The 17,539-nt window shown below is 47.8% G+C and overlaps 2 protein-coding genes across 2 annotated transcripts; one reads left to right on the top strand and one right to left on the bottom strand.

The window, feature by feature from the left end:
- Positions 1 to 7,168: 7,168 nt before the first annotated feature.
- On the bottom strand, positions 7,169 to 7,653 carry LOC123465669 (keratin-associated protein 10-12-like). The gene is made up of 2 exons (XM_045165316.1): positions 7,378 to 7,653; positions 7,169 to 7,246 (listed from the first exon to the last, which is right to left on the bottom strand). The coding sequence occupies exons 1-2, from the start codon at positions 7,651 to 7,653 to the stop codon at positions 7,169 to 7,171; spliced, it is 354 nt and encodes a 117-aa protein (XP_045021251.1).
- A 1,961-nt stretch (positions 7,654 to 9,614) lies between these two features.
- Positions 9,615 to 10,328, top strand: LOC102389292 (keratin-associated protein 12-2-like). Its single transcript, XM_006071543.3, has one exon. The coding sequence runs from the start codon at positions 9,672 to 9,674 to the stop codon at positions 10,044 to 10,046; it is 375 nt and encodes a 124-aa protein (XP_006071605.2). The 5' UTR covers positions 9,615 to 9,671; the 3' UTR covers positions 10,047 to 10,328.
- The last annotated feature ends 7,211 nt before the right edge of the window (positions 10,329 to 17,539 follow it).

Here is a 17,539-nt window from a genome sequence, read left to right on the forward strand (position 1 = left end):
CCCATGTCTGTTTTGCCCTCCTCCCTTGGGCCCCCTCAGCCCCTCCAAATTTGGCCTGTGGGTGTTCTGCCCGCAGAAACCAGGCAGCAAAGACACATTCTCCCATCTGAATTCAAAGCAGCTGAGAGACAACAGGATCTGAAAGCTGGTGCCATCCACACATTCCATGTCCCTTCCTACCCCAGGCCCACTCTCCCTGCAGCAGACGGTCCTTCAAGGCTGGCATGGGAGGAGGGTATGGGTGCAGAAGGCTCAAATACTGAGTAGGCCCTGGGTTCCTCCCACACCCACTCCCTGCCCATGCAGGTTGAAGGTGACTTGGGGAGAAGCAGAAACCTTCCTGGGTCGGGATCTGAGAGTCCAGGGTGAGTGCCATCGGAGAGAGGTGCCGACACTGAGGAGGCTTGCCTATATGCTAGTCTGTGAACGAGATTCTGGGGGCTCCAAGGGGGTGCAGTGTCTATTTAGACATCACTCATTCTACTCAAGGTTTCAAAGCCTGACCAACGAGAGACAGAACAAAAGAGACGCCTTGTGAACAAACCCTCAGGACAGTAGGGGAGAATGAGCCAGCAGTCTTAGTGGACACTAGCAATAGAGGAAGTGGGCACCAGTCAGCACCAGGCACCCTACTTATCCCCCCACCAGAAACAGACTGATGAGGCCCATAGGAGCAGGAGAACAGTGGAGGCTGGGGCAAGAGGGACCAGGAACTGAAGGCATCTCCCCAGGGGATACTATCCCCACCCCCCAGCTCAGCTCCACCCAGGAAAGAGGGAATGCAGAAAATTCCTAAGAGGACCTGTAAACAGGTAGTGGCCAGATGTAAACCTGCCTCAACTCTTAAATCTCTTTCCTGAGTTTACTCAAGACAAGTACCGTTTTTCTCCTTTGCCTTTAGCTTCTCTTCTTTTCTCACCTATTTGTAAAGCCTCCTCAGACAACCATTTTTGCCTTTTTGCATTTCTTTTGCTTGGGGATGGTCTTGATCACTGCCAAGTGATCAAAGGCAAAGGAGAAAAGGAAAGGTATACTCATTTGAATGCAGAGTTCCAAAGAATAACAAGGAGAGATAAGAAAGCCTTCCTCAGTGATCAGTGCAAAGAAATAGAGGAAAACAATAGAATGGGAAAGACTAGAGATCTCCTCAAGAAAATTAGAGATACTAAGGGAATATTTCATGCAAAGATGGCCACTATTAAGGACAGAAATGGTATGGACCTAACAGAAGCAGAAGATATTAAGAAGAGGTGGCAACAATAAACAGAAGAACTATACAAAAATGATCTTCATGATAACCATGATGGTGTGATCACTCACCTAGAGCCAGACGTCCTGGAATGTGAAGTCAAGTGGGCCTTAGGAAGCATCACTATGAATAAAGCTAGTCGAAGTGATAGAATTCCAGTTGAGCTATTTCAAATCCTAAAGTGCTGCACTCAATATGCCAGCAAATTTGGAAAACTCAGCAGTGGCCATAGGACTGGAAAAGGTCAGTTTTCATGCCAATCCCAAAAAAGGCAATGTCAAAGAATGTTCAAACTACCGCACAATTGTACTCATCTCACATGCTAGCAAAGTAATGCTCAAAATTCTCCAAGCCAGGCTTCAACAGTACGTGAACTGTGAACTTCCAGATGTTCAAACTGGATTTAGAAAAGGCAGAGGAACCAGAGATCAAATTGCCAACATCCATTGGATCATCGAAAAAGCAAAAGAGTTCCAGAAAATCATCTACTCCTGCCTTATTGACTATGCCAAAGCCATTGACTGTGTGGACCACAACAAACTGTGGGAAATTCTTAAAGAGATGGGAATACCAGACCACTTGACCTGCTTCCTGAGGAATCTGTATGCAGGTCAAGAAGCAACAGTTAGAACTGGACATGGAACAACAGACCGGTTCCAAATCGGGAAAGGAGTATGTCAGGGCTGTATATTGTCACCCTGCTTATTTAACTTACATGCAGAGTACATCATGCGAAATGATGGGCTGGAAGAAGCACAAGCTGGAATCAAGATTGCCAGGAGAAATATCAACAACCTCAGATATGCAAATGACACCACCCTTATGGCAAAAAGTGAAGAAGAACTAAAGAGCCTCTTGATGAAAGTGAAAGAGGAGAGTGAAAAAGTTGGCTTAAAACTCAACATTCAGAAAACTAAGATCATGGCATCTGGTCCCATTACTTCATGGCAAATAGATGGGAAAACAATAGAAACAGAGACAGACTTTATTCTCTTGGGCTCCAAAATCACTGCAGATAGTGACTGCAGCCATGAAATTAAAAGAAGCTTGCTCCTTAGAAGAAAAGTTATGGCCAACCTAGATAGCATATTCAAAAGCAGAGACATTACTTTGCCAGCAAAGGTCCGTCTAGCCAAAGCTGTGGTTTTTCCAGTAGTCATGTACGGATGTGAGAGTTGGACTATAAAGAAAGCTGAGTGCTAAAAAATTGATTCTTTTGAACTGTGGTGTTGGGGAAGACTCTTGAGAGTCCCCTGGACTTCAAAGAGATCCAACCAGTCCATCCTAAAGGAAATCAGTCCTGCATATTCATTGGAAGGACTGATGCTGAAGCTGAAGCTTCAATACTTTGGCCACCTGATGCGAAAAACTGACTCATTGGAAAAGACCCTGTTGCTGGGAAAGATTGAAGGCGGGAGGAGAAGGGGACGACAGAGGATGAGACGGTTGGATGTCAACACTGACTCAATAAACATGAGGTTGAGTAAGCTCCGGGAATTGGTGATGCACAGGGAAGCCTGGTGTGCTGCAGTCCATGGGGTCACAAAGAGTCAGACACAACTGAGCAACTGAACTGACTAAACTCTACCCTTTACCTGTTCATTTCAGTTTTAATAAAGTAGAACCATCTCCATAGATAAGTGGACAAAGGCCTTGGTGGACTCTTCATTGCATGAAGAGTTAAGACATAGAGAAGATACACTTCACCTCAACCCAAGAAAAGTGAGGTGCAGCAACATTGACACACGTGGAAACCAGAACCTACAACCCACAGCAAAGCCAGAGTCTTCCGTCGAGATGAGCAGAGCATCTGGGGGGTTCCTGACCGGATAGCGGTGTCGCGGTGAACAGCGCAACCAGGCACGCATGAAGACCGCAGGTGCATCACGTGACACCAAGCACAAAGCCAGCGACTGCTGGTGCTGTGTGTCCACATGGGTCAGGCCACAGCGCTGACCTGGGAGGAGAGAGTCCGTGAAAGACGTTTATGGAGTTCACCTTAGTAACAAAGTGACAATTCTAAATGCTCCGAGACTCCTCAGATCTCAGGTGAGCCTCTCTATCACTGTGACACCCTTATCATCCACGTGACTAAGACAGGGACCATCGCAACCCCAAAGGCATCCTGTGAACCAGAGCAACCTGTGAAGACTTCCTCTCCCACCTAGTGGGCAGCACAGTGGTGCCGTCTGGGGGTAGTAGGGAGGGCAGCAGAAAGGTGGGATGTGACATCAAATGGCTGGCTTGGTGAAGATAAACAGGCCTGGTGGGAGGTTTAGTTTGAATGGAAGGATACTGAGGCAGTGCCAGGCACAGCGGGCGCTCTTAGAGTTCCCTCTTCACATCTTCACCGTCATGTGACATCATAGTGATGGGAGTTTCTGGGTCTGTGCCTTCCGACAGGAAGGATGCCCTGATGGTGCTCCTTTTAGACTCTTTCTTGGTTCCCAAACAGTTGTCCCTGGAACACTGGTGTCCCAATGGCTCCCTTCTCCGGGGAGCCCCCACCCCTCCCTAGGATGGCCCCAGTGCCCTTTCTCTTGCAAGGCCCATGTTCACACCACAGGGGCTGAGTTACCACTTCCTGGGGCAGCCCTTTGGCTCCAGGGCCAGGCTTCCCCTTCCCGGAATATCACAGGCAGCCCAGTGTGGGCCTGCACATTCCTCCTGTAACTGCCAGGATTCTGGACGGGATGGGGTCTTTGTGCACAGTGGGCTCATCAAGTGTCCAGTAGGAGGAATTCTCAAATCTTTCCCAACATCAGGGTCTTTTCCAATGAGTCAGTTCTTCACATCAGGTGGCCAAAGTTTTGGAGCTTCAGCTTCAGCATCAGTCCTTCCAATGAATATTCAGGGTTGATTTCCTTTAGGATTGACTGGTTTGATAGTATTGTTCAAGGGACTCTCAAGAGTCTACTCCAGCCCCACAATTTGAAAGTATCAGTTCTTCAGTGCTCAGACTTCTTTATGGTCCAACTCTCACATCTGTACATAACTACTGGAAAGACCATAGCTTTGACTATTTGGACCTTTGTCAGCAAAGTGATGTCTCTGCTTTGTAATATACTAAGATTGTCAAAGCTTTTCTTCCAAGGAATAAGTTGTGATCTAGTTAAAACGAGGCCAATGGGGTGTGCTCTAATCCAGAGACACATAACTGTGTCCTCATGAACAAAGGAAGTCTGGACACACACGTACCACAGAGGGAAGATGCTGTGAAGATGACGGCAGAGGTTAGGGTGATGCCTGTGCAAGTCAAGGAACCACAGAGAGGTCAGGAGCCAGGAGAGAGGATGGATTCTCCCTCACCGCCCTGAGAAGGGGCCAGCCTGCCCACACCTTGATTTCTGAGTCTGGCCTCCAGTCCATGAGGCCACATATGCTGCTGAACGTGGTACCCAGTCTGGGTGCCCTACAGCCACGGGAATCTTCTCCAGACCCTCCCCTGCTCCAGCCCCAGCAGAGGGTGGAGAGGCCAAGAGGGTGCCTGTGCTACAGGGGTCCAGGCATGTGGGTGCCAAGGTCAAGAGCTGCCCCTGGAGAGAGCTGTGCCATGTCCCCCCCACCTTCCTGAGGAGGAGGAATGGGCAGGTACACCCTCTGCAGGCAAGTGAGGGGCTCCCAGGGGGTCACCAGGAGTGTGACAGAGTCCTCTAGGGAGGCCCACCCCTTTCTGGGACCATGACACTGGGCTTTACTGTGGCTGCCCTAACAAGTAACCAGGAACATATGGCTGAAACAGCACCAAGGTGTCATCTCTCAGCTTTGGAGGTGGGATCAGGAGCGAGTCTCACTGGCCATGGTCACGGATGGACTGTCTAATCCAACCCAGGGCCTCAGGGCAGAATCTCTTCCTTATCTCCTTCAGCTTCTAGAGGCACCATATCCTCAGTCCGTGGCCTGGCATCTTGCTTTCCTCTCCCTGTGGCCTCCCTTTCAGTGGCCACATCTGTCACCTCTCCCAAGTCCACCCGTATGACTCAGAACCACCTCCCATTACAAGGCCCTTAATTTATTCCCATCCACAAAGTTGCTGTACTCTCCATGTAAGGGGATTTATCACAAGTTGTGGGGTCAGATGTGGGCATCTTGGGGGAACTTCCATGGACCTCCCAAAGGGAGGGAGAGGGGCCACACTTGTCAGAGAAGCATCTGGTTTCCATTTAGACTGGCAGGGGCTGAAAGAGTGGGGGTTACATATCAGTTGCTGAGCCGAAGACCTTTTTACCTAGAAGGGGTCAGTTCAGGCAGTTAGTGACTTCCCTCAATCTACAGAGCACAATTGCACTCATCTCACACGCTAGTAAAGTAATGCTCAAAATTCTCCAAGCCAGGCTTCAACAGTATGTGAACTGTGAACTCCCAGATGTTCAACCTGGATTTAGAAAAGGCAGAGAAACAAGAGATCAAATTGCCAACATCCACTGGATCATCGAAAAAGCAAGAGAGTTCCAGAAAAACATCTACTTCTTCTGTATTGACTATGCCAAAGACTTTGGCTGTGTGGATCACAACAAATTCTGGAAAATTCTTCAACAGATGGGAATATCAGACCACCTTATCTACCTCCTGAGGAATCTGTATGCAGGTCAAGAAGCAACAGTTAGAACTGGACATGGAACAACAGACTGGTTCCAAATCAGGAAAGGACTATGTCAGGGCTGTATATTGTCACCCTGCTTATTTAACTTATATGCAGAGTACATCATGCAAAATGATAGGCTGGATGAAGCACAAGCTGGAATCAAGATTGCTGTGAGAAATATTGATAACCTCAGATATGCAGATGACACCACCCTCATGGCAGAAAGTGAAGAACTAAAGAGCCTCTTGATGAAAGTGAAAGGAGAGTAAAAAAGTTAGCTTGAGGCTCAACATTCAGAAAACTAAGATCATGGCATCAGGTCCCATTACTTCTTGGCAAATAGATGGGGAAACAGTGTAAACAGTGGCTGACTATTTTTGAGGGCTCCAATATCACTGTGGATGGTGACTGCAGCCATGAAATTAAAAGATGCTTGGTCCTTAGAAGAAAAGTTATGACCAACCTAGATAGCATATTCAAAAGCAGAGACATTACTTTGCCAACAAACGTCCGTCTAGTGAAAGCTATGGTTTTTCCAGTAGTCATGAATGGATGTGAGAGTTGGACTATAAAGAAAGTGCCAAAGAATTGATGCTTTTGAACTGTGGTGTTGGAGAAGACTCTTGAGGGCCCCTTGGACTGCAAGGAGTTCCAACCAGTCCATCCTAAAGGAAATCAATCCTGAATATTCATTGGAAGGGCTGATATGAAGCTGAAACTCCAATACTTTGGCCACCTGATGTGAAGAACTGACTCCTTGAAGGCAGGAGGAGAAGGGGACAGCAGAGGATGAGACGGCTGGATGGCATCACTGACTCAATGGACATGAGTTTGAGTAAACTCCGGGAGTTGGCAATTGACAGGTAGGCCTGGCATGCTGCAGTCCATGGGGTTGCAAAGAGTCAGACACAACTGAGTGACTGAACTGAACTGAACACAGAGCAGAGTGAGGACTGACCTCATAAGTTCAGGGGACATTGTGGTCCCTATGGCTGAGCACTGGGAGCTCGACCCTCAGCCGAGAAATCACCTTTCCATGCTCAGTCACCAGCATAGCCATCTGTGACCTGGCCTTCTCTGCAGAAGGACTTTGCGGATCCTGGGAAACCACCCCCAGAGGAAGCATTTTAGGGAAAGACACTAGAGGAGAGACATCATATGCTCGGTGAGCATCACACTCTGATGTTTATTAGGCCTGTGATGCTGGAGGCCTCAGAACCTGGACCAGCCAGTGTGGGCACCATGGGGATGACCTGGGCAGGGACTGGGGGAAGCTGATGGGTGAGTCCCTCAGCCTAGCTGGTTGGGACCAGGTGGGCTTGCTGCAACACGGTCTAGTCGGGTCTGGGAGGTGTGAAGACGACAATGTCGGGGCCTCTTCGTGGGAGGTCAGAGAGCCCACTGCTTTGACCCTGCACACGGAGCAGGGGTTTTACAGGTCATGGGCTCAGAAGCAGGAAAGGATGCTGTAGGGGACAGGTCTGCAGACCAGGGAAGGGCAGGAGGGCTGGCAGAACCTGGCAGACTGACAGGAGGGGATTACATATACGATGCGCTTGTAGCACACGGGGACATACAGTACAGGCTTGCAGCTCAGAGGCACGCAGCAGGATGCCTGGCAGGGGCTGGGCACAGAGCAAATATCCTGGCAGGGAGTGGGCACACAGCAGGCTGGCCGGCACAGCAGAGCCACATGGGGGGCACCACAGGGGTTTCGGCAGCCCAGGGCAGGGCAACACAGAGCAGGGCAGGCCGGCTGGCAGGAACTGGGCACACAGCAAGTCGGCTTGCAGCCCACAGAGCAGGTGGTGTCACACATGATGGCGTGAGGCTGGGAGGGGTCGGGACAGAGGACAGGGCTGGTCTGGAGGCTCCCTCTCCAGGGTGCCTTTTATACCCGGGCTGTGGCGTCCTGGCAATGAGGCACCGGGTGTCTTCCTCGTGGCCGCCTGCTGTTTTTCCTCCTCCTCCCCCCGAGGGTCTCTTCCTGGAGCTTCTGGTTGCTGTGACTCAGTTCAGGAAGCTCCCTCAGCTGGAGGCTGACGGTGACCCAGTGGCCCTGGGATTTCTGGAATCGGAGCCTGGATGGGATGGGGAAGGGCCATCAGGCCAGGAATGGGCTCCCACATGGTGATTTTCAAGGTCTTCCCTCAATTTAACCACCCTGTCCTCTGTCCACATGAGCACAATCACACTTGTTGCACCAGCACCTCCATTTGATTTGTGATCCAGAAGGTTCTCCCTTGGGGTGGGGCTCCTCACTGGGGGCTGTGGCCACATTATTGCCATAATCATAATAACCGGGTTCCAGTTTGTGCCAGGGCTGAGCTAAGCATTTTACATGGACTGTCTCATAACCAATCAGTGATCAACCCTGCCACCATTCAAGGGGCCGGCAACACAGATATCCAGTCAGGAAGACCTGGAGGGTCCTGTAATGCACTGAAGCTGCTCAGTCTCACTCTGCAATCTGTGGTCTTTACATTGCTCCTAACAGAGTGGGATTTAGGTGTGGTATATGATTCTTGGATCTGTAAATTGGAATTTTCCTAATCAGATTTGGGGGATTTTATCCCTTATTTCTTCAAAATATCCTTAGGCTTCAGTGTCATTCTTTTCTCCTTCTGGGGTTGAAATTACTTGCATGTTAGCTTTTCTGATACGGTCTCAAAGACCCTCTTCATTTTTCTTAACTCTTTGTCCCTCTTCTTAAGATTGGGACATGTCTTAGGACTGACATGTCTTCAAGTTCACTGACTCTTTCTTCTTCCAGAACCCAGGTTGTGCTGTCTGGTCCTCGGGCTCTTTAATCTGAGTCTGTCCCCATACACCGGCTCCCTGACACCCCACACTGTGGGATTTCCCACTGCTCCTGGAACATGACCATTTCTGCAGCAGATTATTTACCTTCCCCCCACCAAGTTGCTGCCTCTGCCTGGAGCACCCACTACCCCTGACCCTTTACTGCACCCACTGCCAGCTCAGCATCACCAGAGTCCCACAGACCACCATCCGGCACCCACTTCTCTGCTGAACTCACTTTCCGTTCTGGGTTTCAGCCCCCTCTGGAATGATTTCATGCATTGATTTGTCATTCACTCATTTATCCATTGACCTGAAGGGCTCATGAGCCTGGATGTCTCTATTGCCAGCACACAGAATAATCTGTTGCCTCAGCAAATCAGTTCTTGCATGATTACAATAAGGCAGAAGCTGACAAATTTCCTGTAAAGGGCAGGGAGTAAGCATCTCATGCTTTGCAGCTACATGGTCTCGCTCACAACGACTCAACATTGTAGGGAAAAGCAGCTGTAGACACGTTAAATACATGAGTGTAGCTATGCCCCAGAAAACTTCATTCACACGCAGGCAGCAGGACACACTTGCCCACAGGTTGCAGTTTGCAGACTCCTGTTTCAAAGTTCTCCTGTGCAAATGAAAGCTCAAACTACACCATGGGCTCAAAGTCTTCATTGACGGCAGGAGATAAAAAGGAGTAAAAGGATACAGTACTCTGAGTTGATTCTGAGGTGCCCTGCGCACAGTGATGACCTGGAGAAACAATGTGAACCCCATAGAAAGGCAAACTAGAACATCCTGTTTACAGTAGGAGGAACTGACCTCAAAGGCAAACTAATTTATGGAGGAAAATAGCATAGGAAAGCGTGTCCCAGGGTAATAAGATGTTGGGGAATCATGGTAGCAACATCACAAGGAAGTCAACAGTTGTGCTTTTTGTTGCTGGGACGCCCACAGCCTGCGTATAAAAGCTGCCGAGGGAGGCAGCCTGAAGACATCTCCAGCTCTCCTCCAGACACCAGCCAACCCCACGCCACCATGTGCCATACCAGCTGCTCCTCAGGCTGCCAAGCTGCCTATGTGCCCAGCTCCTGCCAGCCATCCTGCAGCACATCCAGTCCCTGCCACACGTCCTGTTTCACGTCCAGCCCCTGCCAACCAACCTGCAGCACATCCAGCACCTGCCAGGCGACCTGCGTGCCCGTGAGTTACAGGCCAGTCATACGTCTACCAGTGACCTACAAGCCCACCCTGTGTGTGACTCCTTCCTGCCAGTCCTCTGTGTTCCTGCCCGTGAGATACAGGCCGGCCGTGTTGGTGGCCCCCTCCTGCCAGTCCTCCGGGTGCTACCAGCCCTCCCGCCCCACCCTGGTCTGCAGACCTGTCTCCTGTAGCACCCCTTCCTGCTTTTGATCACAAGCCTCCTCCCAGCTGCTCCCAGTGCAGACGGGGTCACACCTGTACCCCTCCCAACATGAGTCCTCGGTGGACCTCCAGGTTCTGCATGTGACAGATGAAAAGCATGATTGGCCAACCTCTGAACCCAGGCAAGAACGTGGCAGGATGATCTGGACCCTTCTGTGAACTGGTGCATTCCCCCTACCCAGAGGAAGCCCTGGTTCCCAGGGTCCTTCTTTGTCTCCTGAAGGAAACCACACCGCACGTGAGCCAAATAAACCATGCTATCTCAATGCAGCCTGTCCTCCTGTTTTATCTTCACATATTTTGAAGTTTTCTTCTTGGAGGTGAATACAAATCTTAAGCACAGAGGCCCCTCCTCAAAGAGCCCTTTTGATGGCTCAGCCGAAGGTGGAGGGTCTTTGGTGGGTGGGTGGGAGGTATGTGTCCCCACCCATGGCCACCACTCAAGACTCACGCTGTAGATGGGGGAGGACTTCCCCTTTCTCTGAGGGAGGTAGGGTGGAAAACAGGTCTGGACTCAGGTCCCAGCTGGGGCCTAAAGGATGACCAACAGGGAGGCCAGAGAGACTCACACAAACCCACCACACACAAAAAGGGGAATAAGGCCATCCCAGTGAGAAGAGGCAGATCTGAAAAAGTCTCACCCCTCAGCCCCAGACACACAGGGCCTTCCAAGGCTGACCCTGGACAAAAACCAGAGAGCCCTTTGTCTTCCTGGCTCCAGCCTGGCCAGCACAGCTCCCTGAGCAGCATCAGTCTTCACCGGGGAGAGGCAGACAGCTGTAGAGGTCACTTCTGTGTGACAGGAATGCAGGGGAAGCTGAAAGTGTAGGACAGAGCAAAAACAGTGTCCACAGCCCTTCTCCTAAACACAGGGTGCTGACAGATCCCCACAGGAGCCTGAAGTCACTGGTACCCTGAAGGTCCTCAAGGAATAACAAAACCCAAACCAAGGTCAAGGCAGTTTGATGCAAACCACTGCCCAAACGTTGATGACCTGAGAGAAGCAGAGTCAAGGCATACTCCTTCCCAGAAGGAAACACTGCTTATGTCCATTTAAAACCTAGACAGTGTATTAAAAATCAGAGACATCACTTTGCCAACAAAGGTCTGTCTAGTCAAAGCTATGTTTTTTCCAGTAGTCATGTACAGATGTGAGAGTTGGACCATAAAAAAAGGCTGAGCACCAAAGAATTGATGCTTTTGAACTGTGGTGTTGAAAAAGACTCTTGAGATTCCTTTGGATAGCAAGGAGATCAAATCAGTCAATCCTAAAGGAAATCAACCCTGAATATTCACTGGACGGACTGATGTCAAAGCTGAAGCTCCAATACTTTGGCCATCTGATATGAAGAGCTGACTCATTGAAAGAGACCGTGATGCTGGGAAAGATTGAGGGCAGGAGGAGAAGGGAGCTACAGAGGATGAGATGGTTGGATGTCATCATCAACTCAATGGACATGAACTTGAGCAAACTCCAGAAGACAGTGAAGGACAGGAAAGCCTGGGGTGCTGCAGTCCATAGGGTCACAAAGAGTCAGACATGACTTAAGAGCTGAACATCAGCAACAACAAGTTAACACATGCTATCTGATATTCAAGGGCTTCCCTGCTGGCTCAGCTGTAGAGAACCTGCCCACCAATGCAGGAGACTTCAGTTCAATCACTGAAGAGGAAAATGGCTGCCCATCCCAGTATTCTTGCCTGGGAATCCCATGGACAGAGGAACCTGGTGGGCCACAGTCCATGGTATCCCAGAGAATCAGACTTGTCTGAGCAACTGAGCATGCATGCATCTGATATTCAACAAAACTTGGAAGACATTCAAAAAAGCAGGGGAAAAATATGAATTCATTGTCAACAGACAAAGCAATCAACCCAACTAGACTCAAAGTGACCCAGATGTTGGAGGCATCAGACTGAAAGCTTAAAATAACTATGAGCAATGAAATAAGTCAGAGAAAGAAATTCTGTATAATTACTTTATGTGGAATCTTAGAGAATAAAAATCTCATAGATACAAAGAGATTGGTGGTTTCCAGAGGTGGGAAGAGGTGTTAGGCAAAATGGTTAAGGGGATCAAAAGGTATAAACTTCTACTTATACAACAATAAGTCCTCAGGATGCAATGTACAGCCTGTTATAAGAGAAAAAAAAACATTTATTTTTAATTATTTACTTGTATTTAGAGAAATAAAACAGAATTATGAAAATATGTAACCAGCCAGGAACCTATGGGGCATTCCCAGAACAGGACACACACCCATTGTGTCTGCACCTGCCTTTTGTTTGTAGAAAAACTTCAAAGTATAAATTTAATCAGAGCATAACTTTGTCAAAGTGTGAAGAAGTGAGAAAATGCAGAAACAAAGGAAAACAGTCAAGCAAGACAAAATAATAATAGTTTAGACAATAAACAAAGTCAAGGACCTTTAGTTCCTCCTAAGGGCTATAGATAATATTCTGAGCCATGTCCTTGGAGCTGTTTTGCTGATACTGAAACTCCCAGTAGGTGGGAAAATTGAACTGTGTGCTGCCCACAAGCATGGGGGACCCCAGATCAGTTAGAACCAGAAGGCTGATGATGTTGACTCCTGATTACCTCACCACCAACCAATCAGAAGGCCATCCACGAGCTGATCACACCGCCAACAACCCTCCTCCCTCACCCTGTTTTTAAAAATATTTTCCTCAAAGCCTTTGGGGGAATTGGGGTCTTTTAAGCACTAGCTGCCTGGACTGCTTGCTTGGCACCTGCCATAAATGCTGGACTTTCCTTCACCACAACCTGGTGTTGGTAGACTGGTCTTGCTGTGCACAGGGTGAGCAGACCTGAGTTAGGTTCAGTAACAAACAGAGTGAATGTCTTTTAAAACAGAGAAAGGAACAGGTTTTGGGAAAACAAATAGCACTTCTAGAAACAAAAGATCAAGTAGTGGAAATTAAAAACTCATTCAAACAGAATATTAGACAACGTTGAAGAGAGAATTAGAAAAATTAGAAGACAGTTGAAGTCACCTGTCATCTCTTTCTGGGAGTTGCCTCAGTTGAAGATGATTTTCTTGACCAAGGTCAGACCCCCTTCTCAGGAAAACTCACATCTAAAGCTTTTATTTTTATCACTTATTTATTTGGCTGCACCAGGTCTTAGCTGCAACATGCAGAATCCTTAGTTGAGGCATGTGGGATCTAATTCCCTGACCAGGGATTGAACCTGGGCCCCCTGCATTGGGAGAATGGAGTTTTAGCCACTGGACCACCATGGAAGTCCCAAAGCTCACATCTAATTCCTGATCCAGCGCAATAAAGGTCTGTTCTGGGTCCACAACACAGGGCAGCACTGAAAGACCCTCCCAGCTGGAGAGCCGCCTCTGGAGTCATTGACTGCATCATAGGCTAACTTTTCCTGAGTCCAGTCCTCTCCCTCTCCCTCAACAAATGTTGATCCCAAGAGAGCTCCCTAAGAAACCTAGTACCTGGGCACCTCCCTTTGCAGCAAAGGACCTGGAAGCAGTGGCATCCTTGTAGCCTAGTTGCTGTTGTTGTTCAGTCTCTCAGTCATGTCTGACTCTTTGTGACCCCATGGACTGCAGCACACCAGGCTTCCCTTTCTTTCATCAACTCCCAGAAGTTGCTCAAACTCATGTCCATTGAGTCAGTGATGCCATCCAATCATCTCATCCTCTGTGGTCCCCTTCTCCTCCTGCCTTCAATCTTTCCCAGCATCAGGGCCTTTTTGAATGAGTCAACTCTTCACATCAGGTGGCGAAAGTCTTGGAGCTTCAGCTTCAGCATCAGTCCTTCCAATGAATATTCAGGACTGATTTCCTTTAGGATTGACTGGTTAGATCTCTTTGCAGTCCAAGGGACTCTCAAGAGTCTTCTCCAACACCATGGTTCAAAAGCATCAATTCTTTGGTGCTCAGCCTTCTTTATGGTCCAGATCTCACATCTGTACATGACTACTGGAAAAACCAAAGCTTTGACTAGACAGACCTTTGTTGGCAAAGTAATATCTCTGCTTTTTAATATGCTGTGGAGGTTTGTCATAACTTTTCTTCCAAGGAGCAACTGTCTTTTAATTTCTTGGGTGCAGTCACCATCTGCAGTGATTTTGGAGCCCCCAAAAATAGTCAGCCACTGTTTACACTGTTTCCCCATCTATTTGCCATGAAGTGATGTGACCAGATGCCGTGATCTTCGTTTTTTGAATGTTGAGTTTTAAGCCAATTTTTTCACTCTCCTCTTTCACTTTCATCAAAAGGCTCTTTAGTTCCTCTTCGCTTTCTGCTGTAAGGGTGATGTCATCTGCATATCTGAGGTTATTGATATTTCTCCCAGCAATCTTGATTCTAACTTGTGCTTCATCTAGCCCATCATTTCTCACAATATACTCTGCATCGATGTTAAATAAGCAGGATGACAATATACAGCCTTGACATACTCCTTTCCCTATTTAGAACCAGTCTGTTGTTCCATGTCCAGTTCTAACTGTTGCTTCTTGACCTGCATACAGATTCCTCAGGAGGCAGGTAAGGTGGTCTGGTATTCCCATCTCTTGAAGAATTTTCCACAGTTTGTTGTGATCCACATAGTCAAAGACTTTAGAGTAGCCAATTAAGCAGAAGTAGATGATTTTCTGGAATTTTCTTGCTTTTTCTATGATCCAGCAGATGTTGGCAATTTGATCTCTGGTTCCTCTGCCTTCTCTGAATCCAGCTTAAACATCTGGGATGTGATTGCTAAGTCTCATTTCCCACTGAAAAAAACAGGTGCTGCCTGGATCAGTGGTTGGCTGCTGGGGCGGGGAAGAAGCTCAATGAGTCTGGGACACCTTGAGCCCCAAAGCAAGGAAGCTATCAAAGACTCCTGAGACTATATGAAAGGGACACAAGAGCCAATTTGAAGGGGCTCACACTGATGCCTGCTGAAGAAAGAGTAGCTTCATTCTGCTAAAGAATAGCTCCTGTATAGAGTGAAACACACCAGTTATATAAAAATCCATAAAATGCATAAGATACACAGAATTTTATGTGTATAGATATATGTGTATGCTGTATGCTTAATCACTCAGTCGTGTCCAACTCTTTGTGACCCATGGACTGTAGCCCATCAGGCTCCTCTGTCCATGGGATTTTTCAGGCAAGAATACTGGAGTGTGTTGCCATTTCTTCCTCCAGGGGCTCTTCCCAAACAAGGGATTGAACTTGTCTCCTGCATTGCAGGTGGATTCTTTACCTGCTGAGCCATCAGGGAAGCCCATATAGATATCACTTCAGTTCAGTTCAGTCTCTCAGTCGTGTCCAACTCTTTGCGACCCCATTGTCCCTGTCCATCACCAACTCTGGGAGCTTGCCCAAACTCATGTCCATCGAGTTAGTGATGCCATCCAAGCATCTCATCCCCTGTTGTCCCCTTCTCCTCCTGCCTTCAATCTTTCCCAGCATCAGGGTCTTTTCCAGTGAGTCAGTTCTTCACACCAGGTGGCCAAAGTATAGATATATACACACATAAATATACATAAGAGCATATATATATATATATATATATATACACACACACACACATTTATAAGCATGTATGTGTATAGTTAGAGACCTGTATAAAAGTTACTAGGAAACCAAAAAATAATTCTGTAAATTGATTAAAAGGACAGAATAAATCATATATCTGGGCTTCTCTGTAAAAAGAGCATTTTGGGGTAATGAAACAGGCATCAAAGGAAAGTCCTTTATAGAAGAATTCCAGGTTAAAAATGTAGATGAGTTGATAAGCTTAGCCAGTTGCCACCTTCCGATGCTTGGTGATGTAACAGATCTAAGACCAGACTTTCAGTGGTGACTGAAACTGAGCTGAAAGGCTGATGGGAACAGGCTGACAACAGTCCCCAGGGATGAGCCCCAGCATGTCCCCACCGAGATGCACTTGGGAGCACACAACTCCTGTGAAGTGTTCTCACCACAGGAGTGAATCTGCATTTTATCCTGTCCACAAGTCTCCCATTTTACAAGAAATATAGGGGATGGAGGATTATTTTAAAGAACACCTAACCCAGAATGCAGAAAACTCTCCAGGACAATAACTGAGTTTCTTTAGTGATTGCATGCTATAAGAACTGCTACAAACCAGAAGGGACCTTTAAAACAGTTTTTAATTTTTGCTTGTGCTGGGTCTTCACTGTTGCACACAGGCTTTCTCTAAGCCTGGCCAGCAGAGGCTACTCTCTAATTGCAGTGCGCAGGCTTCTCACTGTGGTGGCTTCTCTTGTTGCAGAGCTGTGAGGGCTTCAGTTGCAACTCTTGGGCTCCAAACTGTGGGCTCAGTAGTTGTTGCCCCATGTCCTGAGGAGTCTTCCTGGATCAGGGATCGAACATGTGTACTCTGCTTTGGAAGGTGGATCCTTTACCATTGGACCGCCAGGGAAGTCCCAGAAAGAACTTTAGGGTAGCATCACGCATGTGCTTTATGCAAGCCTTGTTTGGATTCTGATCTGAACAAACCAGTACTTTAAATGTCTTGTTTTAGACAATTGGAGTAAACTGAACAGACTAGGTATTAGTAAACCACCACTTTTATAGCTCTGGATTTCACATTTGTATAATTGCTCATAATATATACATTGTTGCTGTTGTTTTCCAGTCCCTAAGTTGTGTTGGACTCTGCAACGCCATGGACTGCAGCACTCTGAGCTTCCCAGTCTTGCACTGTTTCCTGGAGTTTGCTCAAATTCATGTCCATTGAGTCGCTGATGCTGTCCAACCATTTCATCCCCTGCTGCCCTCTTTTCCTTCTGCCCTCAATATTTCCCAGCATCACAGTCTTTTCCAGTGAGTTGGCTCTTCACATCAGATGGCCAAAGGATTGGAGCTTCAGCTTCAGCCTTAGTCCTTCCAATGACTACTCAGGGTTGATTCCCTTTAATATTGACTGGCTAGTATGATAGTGTCAACTGGAAAAAATGCACAACCTAAAAGTTGAGAATTATGCTTTATTCAATGGACATTCTGCAAACTTCAAGCCCAGGACCCAGCATCTCAGATCACTCTGACTGCTCCAAAGAGGCCAGGCAGGGGGCCAGGATATGTAGGAGCTTTGCAACAAAGACAGGTGGTTGGAACATCAAAAGATGACTGCTGATTAAAGAAAACCAGATGTCTCAGGTTAAGCAATTTGGCACTTTTCTATGTATGGGAGGATACAGGAGCCCGGGCTCCTTGAAATCACTCCTTTGATGGGAAACCTCAGCTATCTGGGGCCAGTATCCCGCTTTTCTCCATCCTGAATCCCCTCAGCATGTGCAGTTGGGAGAGGGGGTGCTGCAGTGGCTGAGGGCTTGGCAGTGGGCAGACCATTTGTCTCCATCCTGAGTCCCCGCAGGGCTCACTGTCTGGACAGTTGTAATGAGATGATTTGACGGCTGTAACCTCCTTTGTTTACTGATATGGCAGGCGGCATTTTTTGTTCACAATAGACACATGTCTATC

This window comes from Bubalus bubalis, chromosome 1 (genome assembly GCF_019923935.1).
Source record: "Bubalus bubalis isolate 160015118507 breed Murrah chromosome 1, NDDB_SH_1, whole genome shotgun sequence".
NCBI classification, from domain to species: domain Eukaryota; kingdom Metazoa; phylum Chordata; class Mammalia; order Artiodactyla; family Bovidae; genus Bubalus; species Bubalus bubalis.

Bases quoted from the DNA above. Each gene is read 5' to 3' on its own strand.
- LOC102389292 (XM_006071543.3), top strand. From the start codon at position 9,672: ATGTGCCATACCAGCTGCTCCTCAGGCTGCCAAGCTGCCTATGTGCCC.
- LOC123465669 (XM_045165316.1), bottom strand. From the start codon at position 7,653: ATGTGTGACACCACCTGCTCTGTGGGCTGCAAGCCGACTTGCTGTGTG. The intron at 7,247-7,377 runs GTAATCCCCTCC...CTCCGTGTGCAG, and splicing joins GCTACAAGCGCATCGTATAT to GGTCAAAGCAGTGGGCTCTC.